Below are 18,435 nucleotides of genomic sequence, written 5' to 3'. Positions count from 1 at the left end.
TGAATCACTGAATTCTGCTCCTGAAAGCAATGTTTTACTATATGTTAACTAACTAGAATTTAAATAAAAATTTGAGAAAAAGAAAAGAAAAAAGAAAGAATTATCTTCCTCATAAAAAACAAAAAGAAAGAAAATAGAGGAAGTCAACAAACTAAAAATTAGTTCTTTGAAGGAAAAGAACCAGCTGGTCAACCCACAGAATCATTAAAAATAATGTATTGTCATATTTAAGCCACTAGACTTTGAGTGGTTTGTTATACAACAGTAAATAACCAAACAATTCATCCCATACACATAAATCAATCAATTTTAGGTGACTTGAATACACATATAGGGAAAAGCAAAATTATAAACTTTTAGATGAAAAGGGTAAGGAATGGTTTCTTAACAAAACACTCAAAAGGACAAATCATAATTTAAACTATGATAGTACATTAAAATTTTAAACTTCTGTTAAACAAAAGATCGTATGAGCAAAGTAAAAATATAAGGCACAGACTGGGATAATATACTTAAAATGCAAATAACCTGCATCAGATCATTATTCAGAATACATCTACTCAGCCAATAAGAAAGACAATCAAATGGAAAAATAGACCCCGAGAAATGGATAGTTCACAAATAGGAAGAGGCAGATATCAAATAAACAGCAAAAGATGCTCAAACCCCCCTCATAACTGTCAAGAACTAGGAGTGATCTGAGATTATACTCTGCTTGCAAATTAACACATTAGCCTGACACGGTTTCATGGATTCTGGCAAAAAACACAAGACTGTTATTCACAGCACAGCAAGTGGCCTGAGCTTTACGTCTGTGTCATTTCCTTTGGAGTCCCATAGGAGCTATGCAGAGAAGCCCAGGTAGATCCTACACACATAGTGTATCATAGCTTGGGAATCTTAAGCTCAGGGGACTCTAGTCTTTTCAAATGGGCTGCAAGCAAAGCCTCCCAGCTGTGACTGTGGATCACAAGTTTTCTTCATTACACTGGACAGTAAGCAAACCTACCCTCTACCTCTGGAAGGAAGCACCACCTCTGTTGTCCTAGGCTGTTCACTATGCAGACATCCTTGAAAAGATAGTCTGGGTCTGCGGCCATACCACCCTGAACGCACCGGATCTCATCTGATCTCAGAAGCTAAGCAGGGCCTGGTTAGTACCTGGATGGGAGAAAAGAAAGTCTGGAACAAAAGATGTCGTTACCATTGCTCTAAAGAGGTGCAGTATCATGAAGAGTCCCTTGGAGAACTTATGAACACTTACTGCAGCGTTATTTGTAATAGCCAAAAATTTGTTTTACTAACCTTTTTACTCTGTATGTCATACTTAAAATATTTGTTAATTAAAATTACATATACACACACATACTTACATACAGACATATATATTTTATGTTACCAAATAAATGCCTTTGAAAGGTGTACCATTAAAAACGTACTTACACATTTTCCCATTTTGTAATTGAGGAAACCAAAACTGAAAGAACTTAATAAGCTTACCTAAGGAAGCTGGGAATTTAAACCCACATCTCTAGATTTCCTGGGAAAGGAGAGAAAAACAAATCCTTTCCCATGCCTCTTCCCCCAGCACTCCTCACTCACTCCTCAAACACACGGATAATTCTGTTGCTTAGCTCCTCTAACATCACCAAGAGCTGGCTATTCTAAACCCTAATTTTCCACCCAGAAGAAAACTTGTCTTAGCTGCATCCACAGCTCTGATGGCAATCTGGGACAACCACGAATGGGTCAGACAAGCACAGAGAATCAGAAAGGGGAAAGAAGAAACTTCTCAGTAATTGTGAGGCTTTCAGGGCCACCTCTTTCCTGATGCCTGACTTCAAGCAGCAAACTTCTTTTACTCCAGAATATTTGCCACTAGGTCCGGAGTTCCCTGCTCTGCTTAGAGAGACACATGCTCAGCTACATCCATTCTGACTTTCATTCCTGCATTTCTTTTCTCATCCACTTACTCAGATATGTTTAGTGCCTTCTCTATGGGATGTGTTCTGCTTTCCTTTCATTTCTCGATCCAGAAACTATAGAAACAGCTAAGCTAAGGCAGACTGAATTGTGCCCTTGAGAATGTAGATGAGTCACTTTGTCACCCCTAGTTAACCATTAGGGGTAAATGCCTCTGTGGATGTGGGAATGTGTCCATTTAAGTTTGATATATGCAAAATACATTTCTAATTAGCAACAGGATGGAATTTTCCAAAGGTCTTTCTGAGTGACTTCAACATAAGATATATTTTATTTATGTAATGTGGAAAAATCTCTAAGATACATTGTTAACTGAAAGGATTAAGATGAGAATAGTATATATTGTGTGCTACCATGAATATATCTGTATATATTTGCTAGTAACTGCATAAGATACCTCTGGACGGATACACAGAGAGTCAGTGTTGGTTGCCCAAGGGAAGAGGAACTGTGGGGCTAGAATAGAAGGGTAGGATAAAAAGGTTTTCCTATAACCCTTTATTTTTAAAAAAAATTTTAATGGTGTTTATTTCTAAGAGAGAGAGAGATAGCGTGAGAGAAAGAAGACACAGAATCTGAAGCAGACTCCAAGCTCTGAGCTAGCTGTCAACACAGAGCCCAGCGCGGGGCTCAAACCCATGAACCATGAGATCATGACCTGAGCTGAAGTCGGATGCTCAACCGACTGAGCCACCCAGGTGCCCTTCCTATAACCCTTTAATAACTTCTCTATTTGGAGATAGATTGATAATACCTGTTTGAAAATTAAATTTAAATTATTTATTTTATATTTTTTAAAATGTTTGAGGGAGACAGAGAGCATGAGCAGGGGAGGGGTAGAGAGAGAGAGAGAGAGAAAGAGAATCCCAAGTAGGCTCTGCGCTGACAGCTCAGAGCCTGGAGCCTGCTTTGGATTCTGTGTCTCCTTCTCTCTCTGACCCTCCCCTGCTCACGCTCTGTCTCTGGCCGTCTGTCTCTCTCTCTCTCTCTCAAAAATAAAAATGTTAGAAAAAAATCAATAAATAAACATTTTTAAAAATTAAAAACAAAAAAACAAGCGTTGGATGCTTAACCAACTGAGCCACCCAGGCACCTCTAAATTTAAATTATTTTAAATCATAGCATCATAGGTTCTATTAGTACTGCGAATATCACTTACCTTTTTAATATTTCATTTATTCATATTTTTGAATACTTGCCATTTGCTAGATAAAATATACCAAACACCCATTTAGAGGTTAAAGGATGTCCCCAGACTTTAGGTGTCTTCAACTCCCACCCAATATGCAAGGATGTGATAACCATAGTGGTAGGTGTGTGAGCTTAACACTGTATCTAATTTGGGAAAGCTACAGGCTTAGGTTTCAATGCCACCAAACCCTGGAAATGATACTTCTTGAATGAGAAGTAATGAGGAGTTAGAACTGAGACCTGCACATAAGCCAGGACATTGAAAAGGCTATACCCTCAGTTAAAAAAAAAAAAAAATTTATTGCATTAGAAAAAGTTGGCCTACCTAAAAGAAAGGAAGACAAAGCAGCTTATCTGCCAGATACCAAACTCTGGGTGGAAAAAAAAAGTCCCCATCTCATGTGAGTTTGGGTTTAATTTATACTCTGATTATTTCAGAAACCCTCAAGTCAAGAAATTAACATAGTAAGTGTCTAGGCTGGTTACCTAGGAGCGACCTGGCAAAAGCAAATGCTAAGCTTCTCTTGAGGGACACATCCTCAACCAGGGCAGCACAAAATTCCTACAGGATTCCCTGCTGAAAATGAGCTTACAATCCAAAATTACAAAATATACTTAAGTGACTGTCATCAGACATAGTAAACCTCACAATTAGACTTTGAAGAACTTCAAGAAAACTACTAGATAGACATCAGAATAAGTTTATATAAAATCAGTGGATGAAAAAAATAAGAATAAGACATTCAAAACAGAATAGGGAGATTCACAGAGAACCAAATGAACTTCGATAAATTAAAAAAAATACAGAAATTTTACACTGGATAGTTTGAAGTTCAGAATTGGCACAAATTTTAAAAAACAGTGAAACAAGAGGTGCCTGGGTGGCTAAGTTGGTTAAGTATCTGATCTTGATTTTGGCTAAGTCATGATCTCACTGTTCATGGGTTTGAGAACTGCATCTGGCTCTGCACTTTCAGTGCTGCTTGGGATTCTCCCCCCACCCCTCCCCTGCTTGCTCGCTCGCTCTTTCTCTCAAAATAAATAAGTTAACTTTTTTTAAAATGGAGAACTGAAAGTTCTAAATGACACAGAAGATAAATGAAAATATGGAAGAGACATCGAGTGTAAAATAATAGTCTAGCGTTTAAAAAAAATTTTTTTAATGTTTTATTTACTTCTGAGAGAGAGAGAGAGAGCGTGAGCAGAGGTGGGTCAGAGAGAAAGGGAGACAGAATCTGAAACAGGCTCCAGGCTCTGAGCTAGCTGTCAGCACAGAGCCCAACGCGGGGCTCAAACCCACGAACTGTGAGATCATGACCTGAACCGAAGTCGGACGCTTAACCGACTGAGCCACCCAGGCACCCCAAGTCTAGCATTTTTAAGTAGGAGTTTGAGAAGGAGAAAGTAGGTAAGAATCAATACTTGAAGATATATTTAGTGGTAATTTCAATAATTGATAAAACACTAATCTTCAGCTTCAGGAATTATGAGATCTGATCAGGTTAAGAGATTCATCCAATGAAATACTATACAGCAAAAAAAGAACTATAACCACATGCAACACCTTGTATGAATCTCACAAACATACTGTTAAGCTCAAGATGCCACACACAAAAGAGTACGTAGTGTATGCATCCATTTATATAAAGGTCAAAAACAAGAAAAACTCATGGCCAGCATTAGGATAATGGTTACCTTGAGGAAATGGATAGGTAATATTTGGAAATTATTAACAGGTCAGCAGTGCTCCCGATATTCAAATAATGATCTAATTCTTGATCTATGCGCTAGTTAGTTAAATGGATGATTTCATCTTGAGAAAATTTGTATAGATGATTTTGGTATTCTTCTCTATTTACTTTACATATATTCTGATAAAATATTTATACACAAAAAAACCCTCCAAATTCAGACAGATATAAGTGATGGTACTGTTTTCGTATACATAATCTCAACCTGTCCAACAAATGTCTGAGGTAAGCCTTGTTTTCATACATTTGCAAATGGACAAACAAGTCTAGAGGGGTCAAGTGACCTTGACAGAGTAATTCAAGTGTAGTAGCAGAGCCAAGACACTTGTCCAGGTCTTCTGACTCCCAATTTCAGTAGTGTTTTCATAATTTCATAAATAATTACAGTCCTGGTATCCTTTTAAAGAAGACATTATGTTCTGAAACATAGTCTTCTACAGAAATAAAGTAAATGAAAATTCTTTATCATTGGTCACCTAAGACAATGAGTCAAGGCTGTTTTCAGAACTGTACTTTATCAATATCTGTGTCCATCCATGTGTTTTTATATTCTTATTTCTGTTCACTGAGAGGTTAGCTGTTAATAAAGATTATCTCTGATTTAGGAATCCTGCCTAAAATTGATCTAGTAAAACAACCTCCATTTCTCTCTCAGATTACATTATTCATTGCATGAAGAACAAAACAAATACCATGTATATTATAATCAAGATAATTAAACACTAAGATAATATCATCAGTTAAGAGGGTTTGGCATTACAAATATATAAAACTAAAATATTCTGACAACTCAGGAATATTTCATGAAATTAATATTTTAAGTTTAATTAATAATCACTTATAGGAGTGATTCATCTTTTAAGATTTTTTACTAGGTCCCTAGACTTCTGCCACTTTTTGAGGTCCTCAAAACCGAGTTGGGCATGTAATAATAATTATTGTTTATTAAACACTATATGCCAGGGAGTCTGCGAGACATATTTTATCTGTTTAGTCACTTAGTATTATTTAACCTTTTTTATTTAATAGATACTTCATAGCTGTTTTTTATTGGACTTGATTTGATTTGATTTTAGGACCCTTAACCTGTTTTTGGAACTCTTCATAAAACTATAAGTACAGTTAAGTCCAGTGCATGCAGACAATGTTAGGGATGTCTTGGGGGCTTAGCTATTATTTTTTATGAATTACAGTTTGGCTTGACAGCTGTCCTCGTGTTGACAGCTCTTCTGATTATAGCCGTTGTCAAACTCCATCCTTAAGCAGGTTGTAAATCCTGGCTTCTTCCGATTAAAACCGGGTCAGAGCCAATGGCAGGTTACGTGGAGGCCAGTACTCTACTACTGTGTGTCCTCACTGGTTCATTTTCAGTGGCCTTTGCAGAGTAGCGTGCTAAACCCATATTTGCCTCCGTTTACCTTTGGTGTTTTTTAATCTTCACATATCGGTCCTCCTGTTGTTTTGTGATTACACATGGTTCTTGCTGAAGAGTATATTAGTGTAAGTGTGGTCTTCCTTGTAAATGGCCTGTTAGCCTTCCCCTCCTCTCCCTCCACTGGGAATACTAACATCATTGCATCTGCGTCTCCCGGGGGAAATCAAGGCTTTTCCTTGCACGTGCAGTCATGTGATTTCAGAGTGGGCAGGCTTTGTATCCTCATGAGCCCTCGGTCTTCCATGTAAAGCACCATCTGTTCTGTTTCTTCCACGCTGTTACAGGGCAGTGGGAGGAGGCATTAGAGTGAAAATAAATAAAATAAAAAAAGAAAGAAATTTATCATCAAAACCCTGAGGATTAATGGAGTCAGAAGGCTCACTGCTCTGAATGAAAATTCATCTTCACCTGTGCCAGTGTCAGGGCTGCCTCTGTGGCACTTGACAAATAGAGGTTCCCAGGGTACCATAAATTCAGCAACTGTTCTAATCCCTATAGACTTGCTCAAGCTTTTCCGAGACAGGCTTATGACTGTTTTTGTATTTCCCAGCACATTGTGGGCACCAATATATTCCCTCATTAATTTGGTAAAATGTTAGCACCCTTCCCCTCTCTCATCTTCTTTGCCTTTGTCCATTTTGAGGGGATGGGCAGCTCACGCAGCTCTGAAAGATGACTCTGCCTCGTGAATTGTGCTTTACTTGAAGATGCCAAGGTGGAGAATCAATTAACTAATGAATTTTGAGCAAATACTAAGTTCCCAGCACTGTGCTAGATGGAGAGGAGAATATAACAAAGCATGTAATCAAGTAGCTCACCAACTAAGTGGGAGTACAAAGCATATTTTTTTAAACTATCTGTTGGGCACTTATATTTGCCAGTTGGCTCTGTGCTAAACACAAACATAATTGATGACTATCAACAGTGCATCTCCAAGAACTGTGTGCTTTCCTCATACGAGGATAAGATTCACCTGTATAGTTTCCTCCTGTCTCTAAATCAGTCTTTCTCTTCTCTTCCCTTTTTTCTGTTACAACTTCCTGATTGCTTGATTCCTTGTGCTCTTATCAGTCTGTCTTTGCATAAATCACATGCATTTGTTAATAAAACTCCTTTTCCTTATGGACACCATATCCCTCACTCTGAAAAACTGTTCTGCAACCTGAACTTCCTCATTTATTCTTTTTTCTTTTATTTTTTTTTAAAGTAGGCTCTATACCCAGTGTGGGACTTGAACTCACAACCCCAAGATCAAAAATCACATGTTCTACCTACTGAGCCAGCCAGGTTCCCCCTGAACTTCCTAATTTAAACCTCACTTTATAGTTAGACTTGAGCTAAAATTTCATTTACATTTGTTAGGATAGGGGATTGTTATGTAGCCTGCTTATCCTTTTCTCAGCTGGTTTGTGGTCCTCTAGATGTGGAACTTAAAAATTTAAGCTCTATTCCTGGGTTAGTACTCCTGTTATATCATATCTCACTGTTAAAAAGTTACTTCATGGGGCACCTGGGTGGCTCAGTTGGTTAAGCGTCCGACTTCGGCTCAGGTCATGATCTCACAGTTCGTGGGTTCGAGCCCCGCGTCGGGCTCTGTACTGACAGCTAGCTTGGAGCCTTGAGCCTGGCTTCAGATTCTGTGACACTCTCTCTCTCTGACCCTCCCCTGCTCACGCTGTCTCTATCTCTCTCTCAAAAATAAATAAAACATTTAAAAATAAAAGTTACTTCATTATATGGCATATATGAAATTAATGCCCCTTTGTCTGAGATGGTCAGCTTAGTGTCTTCAGCCATAGTACACATCTACTTAGCCTTGATCTTCATGCTTAGGAGCCTTAAGTGTTGGGTTAGATTTGAGCTAAGTGTGATCTGACAGATCATGGTAGTTATTATCCTGTATTACAGATTTATACACTAGGAAATTTATTCCTCTGATACTGCCCTAAAAGTTCCAATTTTAAAACCCAACAAGTGTTTCTTAACAATAAGTTGAGACTGATAGCTGCGGCAAAAAGGTTAAATGATTATTTCTCAAAACATAAATGTCATGTAGCTAGTTCTATACAGGATAAATATATCTTCTCACAACTGCTTGGTACTAGGCAATGTGTCTTTAACTTTGTTATATATTATAAGAGAGTGCCTTCCATTGGAATCTAATTTGGTGTACAGTGATTCATGGTAAAACCGTTCAAAAATGTAAAATTAAAGTCTTCATTATATTATTTGAGGGAGATCATTTTAAACTCTTGAAGGGATATTATATTTCTCCATACCTTCTGTCGAATCCTGGACTTTGGTAAAGATACTCTGTCTCCACCTTCCTCCCTGTCTGTGGCATAACATAGCAAAATATGATCTCAGCCCATTAACACTTGTCCAGGACTAGAATAGGCACTTCTTGCCTTTTTCTCCCTTTTCTCCTACTCTCTCTCTATTCATTTATTCATCACATGTTAATTTAACATTTATAATCCTGGTAGCCTTCTAAGAAATCCCACACCACTGAAGACAGAGATAGGGTTCTCAAATGGTCTGATTTTTAGCTCATAGTAAAATTCTCCTCTCCACCTCTATTCATTTAGAGCCACCTCTGAGCCTATGCTATTATGTAGAGCTTGGCGCCTGAGTTTGTCAGGGTAGGTAATATAAAGGATCGCCAAAGCTGTCCCAAGGATATAACTCATCACAACCTGGTGTTGGCTGTTGACTCTGCCATCTAACAGCACATAGCCGGGGGCCCAGAGCTGGAAGCACCCATCAGCAGAGTAAAGAGTCAAGGGAGCCCGAGAAACTACCTGAGTAACAATAAAGAGCAAAAGAAGAAATATCACTACTAAATTATTTAAAACCAAACTCGTGTAGAGTTCTACTTCCACTTAAGATATGGAAAACTATAAGAGAACAATGCTCCCATACTAACAAGAAGAAAAGGATAGGTAATCTACAAGATCACTAATTTCTTGAGCCCATCAGATCGCAGAGGTTGCTAACCTGGATTCCAAGGGATGACAGTCCCCCCACAAGACACACGAACTGTTTCACCTTCAGTGGAGCACCTGAGGAGCAGCCACCATAAAACAGGTAAGAAGACACTAAAATCGGCAGGTTCTTAAAGTGAGTTAGTCTGACATTCTAGAGTAACAGGGAGCCTCCGACTCAAGAGGAGTCCTCATTCACATGCTCTTTTTCATAAACCATAGAGGAACTGAGAATCGAGAGAGCCCTTCCCAGTGACACACAGGCATGAAACCCTGCCATTTCCCTGGATTCTTTTCATACAAAGCAAAATGCTTAAGCCCCTAAGGAAGAGCAGAAAACTTTCCTGTCCTCTTCTCTTGTCCTCAGACCCAGGCAGATATCTACTGCTTTAGAGCAAGGAGTAAAATCAAAATCTCTCTGCCACTCGGGAAGGACAGGGAACTCTACACTGACACCAAGCAGAGATCTCTCGCCGCTGAGGGCAGGGCACGAAACTCTCTCCCTCTTCAGACATGTTTTCCCTCATACAGGGTAGAGTTTGGTTGACATTTGGGGGGCAGGGATGCAGGAACACTGAGAAATTGCCATCTCTGAGGACCTGCCTAAGATTGAGACCAGCCCAAAAGGACAAAGAGGCCATGAGACTTGCCCTGAGTAGTAAGCAGTAGCACTCTTACTGACGGAGGAAGAGCAAGAGTGCAGAGAGAAACTCCCTCTGTAGTGGACCTGCAGAGACTACTGAAAGCTGAGAGTGGAGCAAGAATACTGAAAAGAACCCACTGGCACCCGAGGACTCACAAAATATAAGGTAGCAGCAGCTCACAGCCAGAGGAGTTTGAAGTGTATGATGCATTGAAGTTATCTGTAGCAGCAACAAAACCAAACCCAGTTCAACTGCTGGCCAGATTGACTCAGCACCCATCCTAATTGTATGACAGTAAAAGAGGCATAGCTACTGCTTGGTGTAAATAGTGTTATTTAATGTAGTCTCCACTGTCTTTCTACATATATTCTGCATTCAGTCAAAGCTAGGAGACACAGAGTAACAAGAAAAAAACAACTCATTGTCAAGCTACAAATTAGTAATTGATAGAGCAAGTATATAAAAATTCATCAAGGATATGAAAGAATCGAACTATACTATCAACTAACTTGACTTAATTAACATCTATAGATCTTTCTAGAATATCTATAGAATGCTCCACCTAATAAACAGAACATGTCATTTCAAGGATACATGAAACACTTAACAAGATACACCATATTCTAGGCATAAACAAACTTCAACAAATATTTTTAAAATCATACCAATTTTTCTCTGTGACCACCACAGAATTAAATTAGAAATCATTAACAGATGCATATCTGGAAATCCCCCTAACACACACACAGTTGTACGAAACTTAAACACACTTCTAAATAACTCATAGGTCAAAGAAGAAATTCCAAGGGAAATATTTTGAACTGAATGAAAAGAAAAACACTCTGTCATTATTCTGGGATACGGCTACAGTAGTGCTTAGAAGGAAATTAAATGCTTTTATTAGAAAAGAAAGTTCTCAAATCAATGGCCTAAGATTCTACCTTTCAAAAATTAGAGAGAAGAACAAATTAAGCCCAAGACAAGCATAGGCATAAAATAATAAAGATCAGAGTAGAAATCACGGAAATAGAAAACCAAAAATCAGAGAGAAAATCCATGAAATTATTGAAAATCTCTGAGATGGTTAATAAAACTGGTTGACCTCTAGCCAGAGCAATAAAAAAGAAATTAAAAAGAAACCAATTACCAATTCAGGAATGAAAGGGAGACATCACAAATCATACAGATATTATGAAGCAAATAAGGGGGCATTGTGAGCAACTTTATAGCAATACATTAGATAACTTAGAGGAAATGGACAAATTTCTTAAAAGACACAAAAGTCAAAAAAGAAATTAATAACCTAGATAGCCCTATATCTATTTATTAAAGACATTGAATTTGTAGCTAAGAGCTTTCCACAACAAAATTTCCAGCCCCCAATTTCTTCACTGGTGAATTATACTGAATGTTTAAGGAAGACGTAAAACTAATTTGCACATCAACTCTTTCAGAAAATAAGAGAAGGAACACTGTCCAGCTCATTGTATGAGGCTGATATTACCCTAATACCAAAACCAGAAAAAGACTCTTGAGGAAAAGAAAACTACAAGCCAATATCTCCCATGAATATACTATTATTATATTGTATATACAATATACAAAAAGGATAATAAATCATAACCAAATGCCTTTATCCTAGGAATGCAAGGTTGGTTCAGCAATGGAAAGTCATTGTATTTCACCGTTTCAACAAATCAAAAACAAAACAAAACATATGATTGTTTCCATATATTTATTTTACAAAAAAAAAAAATTTGACAAAATTCAACCTCCCTTCATGATTAAAAAAAAGGCAGCAAAATAGGAATAGAAGGAAATTTCATCAACCAGAACTAATTGATAGCTAACATCATTCTTTTTTTAAATTAACTTATTTATTTTAATTTATTTCTTTACATCCAAGTTAGCATATAGTGCAATAATGATTTCAGGATTAGATTCCTTCATGCCCCTCACCCATTTAGCCCATTCCCCCTCCTTCAACCCCTCCAGTAACCCTCTATTTGTTCTCCAGGTTTAAGAGTCTCTTATATTTTGTTTCCCTCCCTGTTTTTATATTATTTTTGCTTCCTTTCCTTTAATGTTCATCTGTTTTGTATCTTAATATCCTCATATGAGTGAAGTCATATAATATTTGTCTTTCTCTGACTAATTTCGCTTAGCATGATACCCTCTAGTTCCATCCATGTAGTTGCAAATGACAAGATTTCAATTGTCTTTGCCGAGTAATACTCCATTGTAATACTCTATGTAATACTCCATATATGTGTGTATATACATATGTATATATATATACACCAAATCTTCTTTATCCATGCATCCATCGATGGACATTTGGGCTCCTTCTATACTTTGACTATTGTTGATAGTGCTGCTGTAAACATTGGAGTGCATGTGCCCCTTCAAAACAGGAATAAAGACAGTCTCTTCAGCAAGTGGTGCTGGGAAAGCTGGACAGTGACATGCAGAAAAATCAACCTGGGCCACTTTCTTACACCATACATAAAAATAAACTCAAAATGGATAGTAACTTAAACATAAGACAGGAAGCTATCAAAATCCTCAAGGAGAAAGCAAGCAAAAATCTCTTTGACTTAGGCTGCAGCAACTTCTTACTCAACACGTCTCCAGAGGCAAAGGAAAAAGAAGCAAAAGTGAACTATTGGGACCACATCAAAATAAAAACTTCTGCACAGCAAAGGAAATAATCAGCAAAACTAAAAGGCAACTGACAGAATGAGAGAAAATATTTGCAAACAGCATTATCAGCTAAAGGGTTAGTATCCAAAATCTATAAAGAACTTATCAAACTCAACACCCAAAATACAAATAATCCAGTGAAGAGATGGGCAAAATACATGAATAAACACTTTTCCAAAGAAGACATCCAGATGGCCAACAGACACATGAAGAAATGCTCAACATCATTCATCATCAGGGAAATACAAATCAAAACCACACTGAGATATCACCTCACTCCCGTCAGAATGGTTAACTTAGCAACTCAGGCAATAGCAAATGTTGGCGAAGATGAGGAGAAAGAGGATCTCCTTGCATTTGGGAATGCAAACTGGTGTAGCCACTCTGGAAAGCAGTATGGAGGTTCCTTAAAAAATTAAAAATAGAACTACCCTACAACCCAGTAATTGTGCTACTAGGTATTTATCCAAAGGATACAGGTGTGCTAACACCATTCTTAATGGTGAAAGGCGGAAGGCTTTCCTTCTGACCTGGAGCAAGGCAGATATGCCCACCCTCCCCTTTGATTCAGCGTCATACCAGAAGTTCTAGTCAGTGCACTAAGGCAAAGGAAAGAAGGAAAAAGTAGATGGATTTGAAAGGAAGAAATAAAATATCCTTTATTCACAGATGGCATGAACACCTATCTAGAAAACCCTGAAGAATCTATTTAAAAAAAAAAAACTTTTAGAATTAATAAATTGAGTTCAGCAAGTTTGCAGGCTAGAGAATCAATATACCAAAATAAAAAAAAAAAAATCCTATACACTGGTAATGAACAACTGGAAACTGAAAGTTAAAAACACAAGATCAGTATACAGATACCAGTTGTTTTCCTTTATACTTGGCAGGGAACCAACTGGAAATCAAAATTTTTAAAAATATAATTTATAGTAGCCTTAAAGTTAAATTATTAAGGGTAAATAAAAATAAATGGACAGAGATACTGTTGTTCATTGATCAAAAGCCTTGATGTTGTTGGGGCGCCTGGGTGGCTCAGTCAGTTGGGCGGCCGACTTCGCCTCAGGTCATGATCTCACAGTTTGTGGGTTCGAGCCCCACGTCAGGCTCTGTGCTGACAGCCAGCTCAGAGCCTGGAACCAGTTTCAGATTCTGTATGTGTCATATACGTGAATATGTTTCCCAGTTTATGGTTTACCTTTATAGATCATATTTTGTGTATGGTGTAGCTGTTTTAATTTTTTATGTGTTCAAACTTATCAATTTTAGGTTTCTGTGTATTCAGAATTACCAGTAATTTTCTTTATAATGTTTGGGTTTCGTATCAAGGGCAGAAATACTCAGGCCGTTTTATTCAATAGTAAACATTACAGTCGCAAGCAATGGGCCTGTGAGTTTTTCAAAAACCTATAAAAATATTTGAAACCTAAAATATTTTTCTTCCAAAAAACAAAAAGAAATCGCAAAATATAAATAATGTGTTTAACTCTCTATAAATATAACATTTTATCAGCTTCATTAATTATTAAATTTAGTGTTCACAAACATTGTTTTAAAGTCCATCTAGTACTTTGCCATGTCCTATCCACATGAATTTCAGTGGCTTATTCAGTCCCTTCTTTAAAAAAAAAAAAAAATGTGTATATATATTTTTATGTTTATTTATTTTTGAGAGAAAGAGAGTATGGGCAGGTAAAGGGCAGAGACAGAGGGAAACACAGAATCTGAAGCAGGCTCCCGGCTCTGAACTGTCAGCACAGAGCCTGATTCGGGACTCAAACGCTGGAACACTCAGATCAGACACAGTCAGACACTTGCCATCCAATTGCCCCCAGCCCCTTCTTTATATTCACACTGACACTGACTAATTTCAAGCCTCCTGAAAGGACTACCATAGTCTCCTAATTGGTCTACCTGCCACAAATTTCTAGCCTGTCCAAGTCACTCTTTTTAGAATTATCATCCTAATACAGAGGCCAAATTACACCACTCCCTTATGTATAGCATTCAAAACCACACTTCTCAGCACGGCTTAGTACAGCTTTCAAGGCCCTGCATAGCTTGCTTCAAGTCCAGCCTCTCTGCTTTTGACTGTATACTGCAACCCAGAGCCCGCCCACAGTTCTCTGAGCACTCCCTATGCCCTCCTGCCTCTGTTAGTGGTGTTTTCTCCCCCTGCAATGCCTTTCTGTCTCTACTTACCTCGAATTTTACTCAGTCCTTCAGAGCTCAGCTTACACATGAACTACTCATGTTTTGCCTGACCCTTCAACTTCCCAGCCCACACCCCCACTTTTTCATAGGGGTGTGTGTGTGTGTGTGTGTGTGTGTGCACGCGCCACAGTAGTTATTCTGTGTTAAGAGTGTCTAGTTTACATATTAGCCTCCTGAGTGTTAAATAAGTTCTTCAGAGCAGGAATCTTAACTGATAGGACTGGTGTAGCATGTACTCAATAAAACGGCCATTGAACCTAGCACCCTACCCTTCTTTCTTTCCCTGTTTTTTTTTTTTTTTTGATTTGTTGTTGCTGTTATGTTACATCACACTATGAAAGAGTATATAAAATTTATATGAAGAATTTTAAATGTAACTTGAAAAAATGAACCCACCACCTAGTTTAAGAAATGGAGCATTGCCAATATCTTTGAAACCTCCTGTGTGTGCTTGTCCAACCATGTGACCTTCCCTCCATGGGAAGGTCCTTCCCCAAGGTGAACACTATCCCAAATTTTATATTAACAGTTTCCCTTATAGTTTCACTACAACAATATTGTCTCCCTGAGCAATGGTGTTTGGTCTATTTGTAAAATTTTGTTTAAGTGGAATTATACTGTATGTGTTCTTCTGACTTGCTTCTTTCCCTCAACATTATGTTCTGGAGATAAACTTGTGTGTAAAACCGTAGTTCATTAGTTTGCAATGCGGTATGGGATTTTATCGTAGAAGTAAACGGTATTTTATTTTCACATGTTATTTTCAATCGGCATTTGCGTTATTTACATTTGGGTTCTGTTAGGAATAGTGCTGCTGCACACATTCTTGCACATCTCCTGGAGACCCATGCACAAGCGTCCTGGGGGTTGGGAGCAGGATTGCGGGGCCGCAGGGCCTGCGTGTGTTTAGGTTTAACACATAACGCCAAAGTGACTGCACCCGGGTACACTTCCCACCATCCGGAGGGGAGCTGTCCTTGCTCCAGCCTTCCTCAGTACTCGGTATGGTCTGGTTTTGATTTTCACTTATCTAGTGGGTATGAACTGGTATCTCCTGGTTTTAATTTTCGTTTCCCTGACTACTAATGTGGTTGTTCATCTTTTCATATGTTTATTGCCATTTCTGTTTCATCATGTATGAAATGCCTGGTTTTGCCTGTAGCCCAGTTGTTTCAGAGCATCTGAATTAATGGATCTTTGTTTCCTTGCTGATCTGCGATGCCAGCATCGTCATAAATCAAGTTTCCATATATGAGCAGAAGAATAGATGGCCCTCCATTCTAGCCCTTTGGTCTGTTTGTCCTTCCTGGGGGCGATTCCATACCATCTTCATAATAAGTCTCTGTATCTATAGGTCCTTGTCCCCTTCCCATTCCTGGTGTGATTGGGGCCATTTATTATTTTTTTTAATAAATAAAAGTTCTAAAGATGGATGGTCTGATTCATAGGCCAGCTTTTTTTTTTTTTAATTTTAAAGTTTAGTTACTCACTTAACCCCCTCTTCAAAGACAAAATAAAGTATTTCCTTTTACAGTATTTTTAGCCTTTTGACGTAGCCTGCACCAACCTGTCATTATTCTGATCAAAGTAAAATACTGACACTATTTTTGTTCTTTCCCTTTGTCCCATCCTTAAGAATAGAGTCTAAAATCCTCACAGTTTTAAAAATGTGTCTGTTTCTGGGCAACCAAAACTCTAAATTTGCTTTTCCTGACCCTGAAAAAGCCCACACTATAGCACGGCTGTCGTCACATAGTAACATTTCCCGCCACTCAGGATTCCTTGTTGCTCAGCACTTGCTTTCCTGCTGGACTATAGTCATTTCTCTTGGTCTCGTGGTAACCTTGTTTTCACATTTGTCACTCTCCCTGGCAGCTGCTGCGTGCGAGTTTTTGGACATTGTGGAGCTGCTGCTCCAGTCTGGCGCTGACCCCTCTCTCCAAGACCAGGATGGCTGCCTGCCGGAGGAGGTGACGGGTTGCAAGGCTATTTCTCTGGTGTTGCAGCAGCACACGACTGGCAAGGTTTAATCAAAAGGCTGGAAGACCACTGTCCGTAACACCATAGAGCTACAGTGATGAAGGAAAACTGCAAAAATAATACTCCTTTTACCACCCTTCTTTGGTATACATTGGCTAATAAAATCAGTTCTGAGGAACTGGGATTTTGAAGTCTCAGCAATTCATTCTCCTTGCATCCGTTCCAGCAAGTACAGTTGTGGTGATGAACATGTGTACTGTGCATAATACAATCCAATTCTGCTGAGCGTGCGCTGAAATTTATCACTGTTCTAGAGGGCGGGGCAAGGAGGGGACGCACCGTATTTCACAATATTAAACATGGCCGCTCTTTTAAAATAACATACAGTAGCAAAATATGACTGACAGTGCCACCCTGACAGGGAAAGTTGTGTGAAATACCAATACAGTAGAGGTCAAGTGAGCTTGTGGCATTTTGCGCAGCTGGTCTGAATAGGTAGCTAAAATGTCTGTTTTTGGCAAACAGAATTGAGAAGACAGAGGGCTGTTAAAAAGCAAATGAGAAAAGGTAGAATCTTGTCATACAGGGGTCTAGAAGTCAGAGGAGCAACTAGACTTACTGAAACCCTCAAAACCTTGGGCATTTTAGAATAAGATTCAGTAACCTCACTTCAAGATTGAAGCACAGACTCAGGAGAATTCACTAGTTAGTTCAGGATTCCTTAAATTCACCTTCACAAAACATGGAGGGATTTCCCCAGGGCCTTTTTAATTGACACTAATGTTCCATCGCAGAAGGCAGTAGTCCCTGGAAATGAGCTCAGGCCTGAACTGTGAGGCTGTTTGAGTCTAATGTGAAATAGCCCCACGTACCCCAGTGCTTAGCTGTGATTATAGTTGTTTCTGGATATCAGGAGAGCTTTTATTTTCTAATTAAAAACAGACAAGTAATGGATAGACAAGTATGCTGCTTTTGAAACTGGCTCCCTGTGTTTTCCCCTTTAAGCCTCCAGAACTCCATCTGGGGAATGCCTTGACATTTCTCATTATATAAAGAAAGTATGTAGTTGTCATAGGAAGAGAAATGAAGTAGGAAATGATTTGAGATGCAGAGATAACTATTTAAAAGATAATTTTTCCAACGTGTCTCTATTAAGAAAAGTAATAAACTTGGTTAGCAGAGCCCTCAACAGTGGACACAATTTTCATTAGCCCAGGCTAACCTGTCCTTCTGGAACAAGCCCCTTCAGAGCAGAAATGAGGCATATTAATGCTGCTTATTTTGTGATTTTTTCCAAGCTCATTTCTTACTTTCTGAGATATAAACCAAAACCGTTCACCAAGACTGTTGATTCTCTAAAATGATTTCTTAATTATCCGTGGAAGTGATATGCATGTTAGTACACAGTGAAACATTACTGTAATTCTAACAGCTTTCTATTCATTATCTGTTCTTTTCCCATAATCCCAGCCACATTTGCAGCCTGCTATTCAGCTAAATTCTCTCATGTTCCACATTAATTGTGTTTTAACAAACATTATTCATTACTT

General features: G+C 38.4%; 1 protein-coding gene across 1 annotated transcript in view; it reads left to right on the top strand.

Moving 5' to 3' along the window:
- The window catches only part of ACBD6 (acyl-CoA binding domain containing 6), a 191,112-nt gene extending 174,030 nt beyond the window's left edge, over positions 1–17,082 (top strand). Inside the window, exon 8 of the mRNA XM_039249307.1 lies at positions 16,781–17,082. Within this exon, the coding sequence (XP_039105238.1) occupies positions 16,781–16,935 (155 nt within the window). The 3' untranslated portion in view covers positions 16,936–17,082. The remainder of the gene's footprint in view (positions 1–16,780) is intronic.
- Positions 17,083–18,435: the final 1,353 nt, after the last annotated feature.

The sequence above is a fragment of the Hyaena hyaena genome, unplaced genomic scaffold, assembly GCF_003009895.1.
Source record: "Hyaena hyaena isolate Hyena2069 unplaced genomic scaffold, ASM300989v1 scaffold_337, whole genome shotgun sequence".
NCBI classification, from domain to species: domain Eukaryota; kingdom Metazoa; phylum Chordata; class Mammalia; order Carnivora; family Hyaenidae; genus Hyaena; species Hyaena hyaena.
This window is presented reverse-complemented; position numbering and strand designations above follow the sequence as displayed.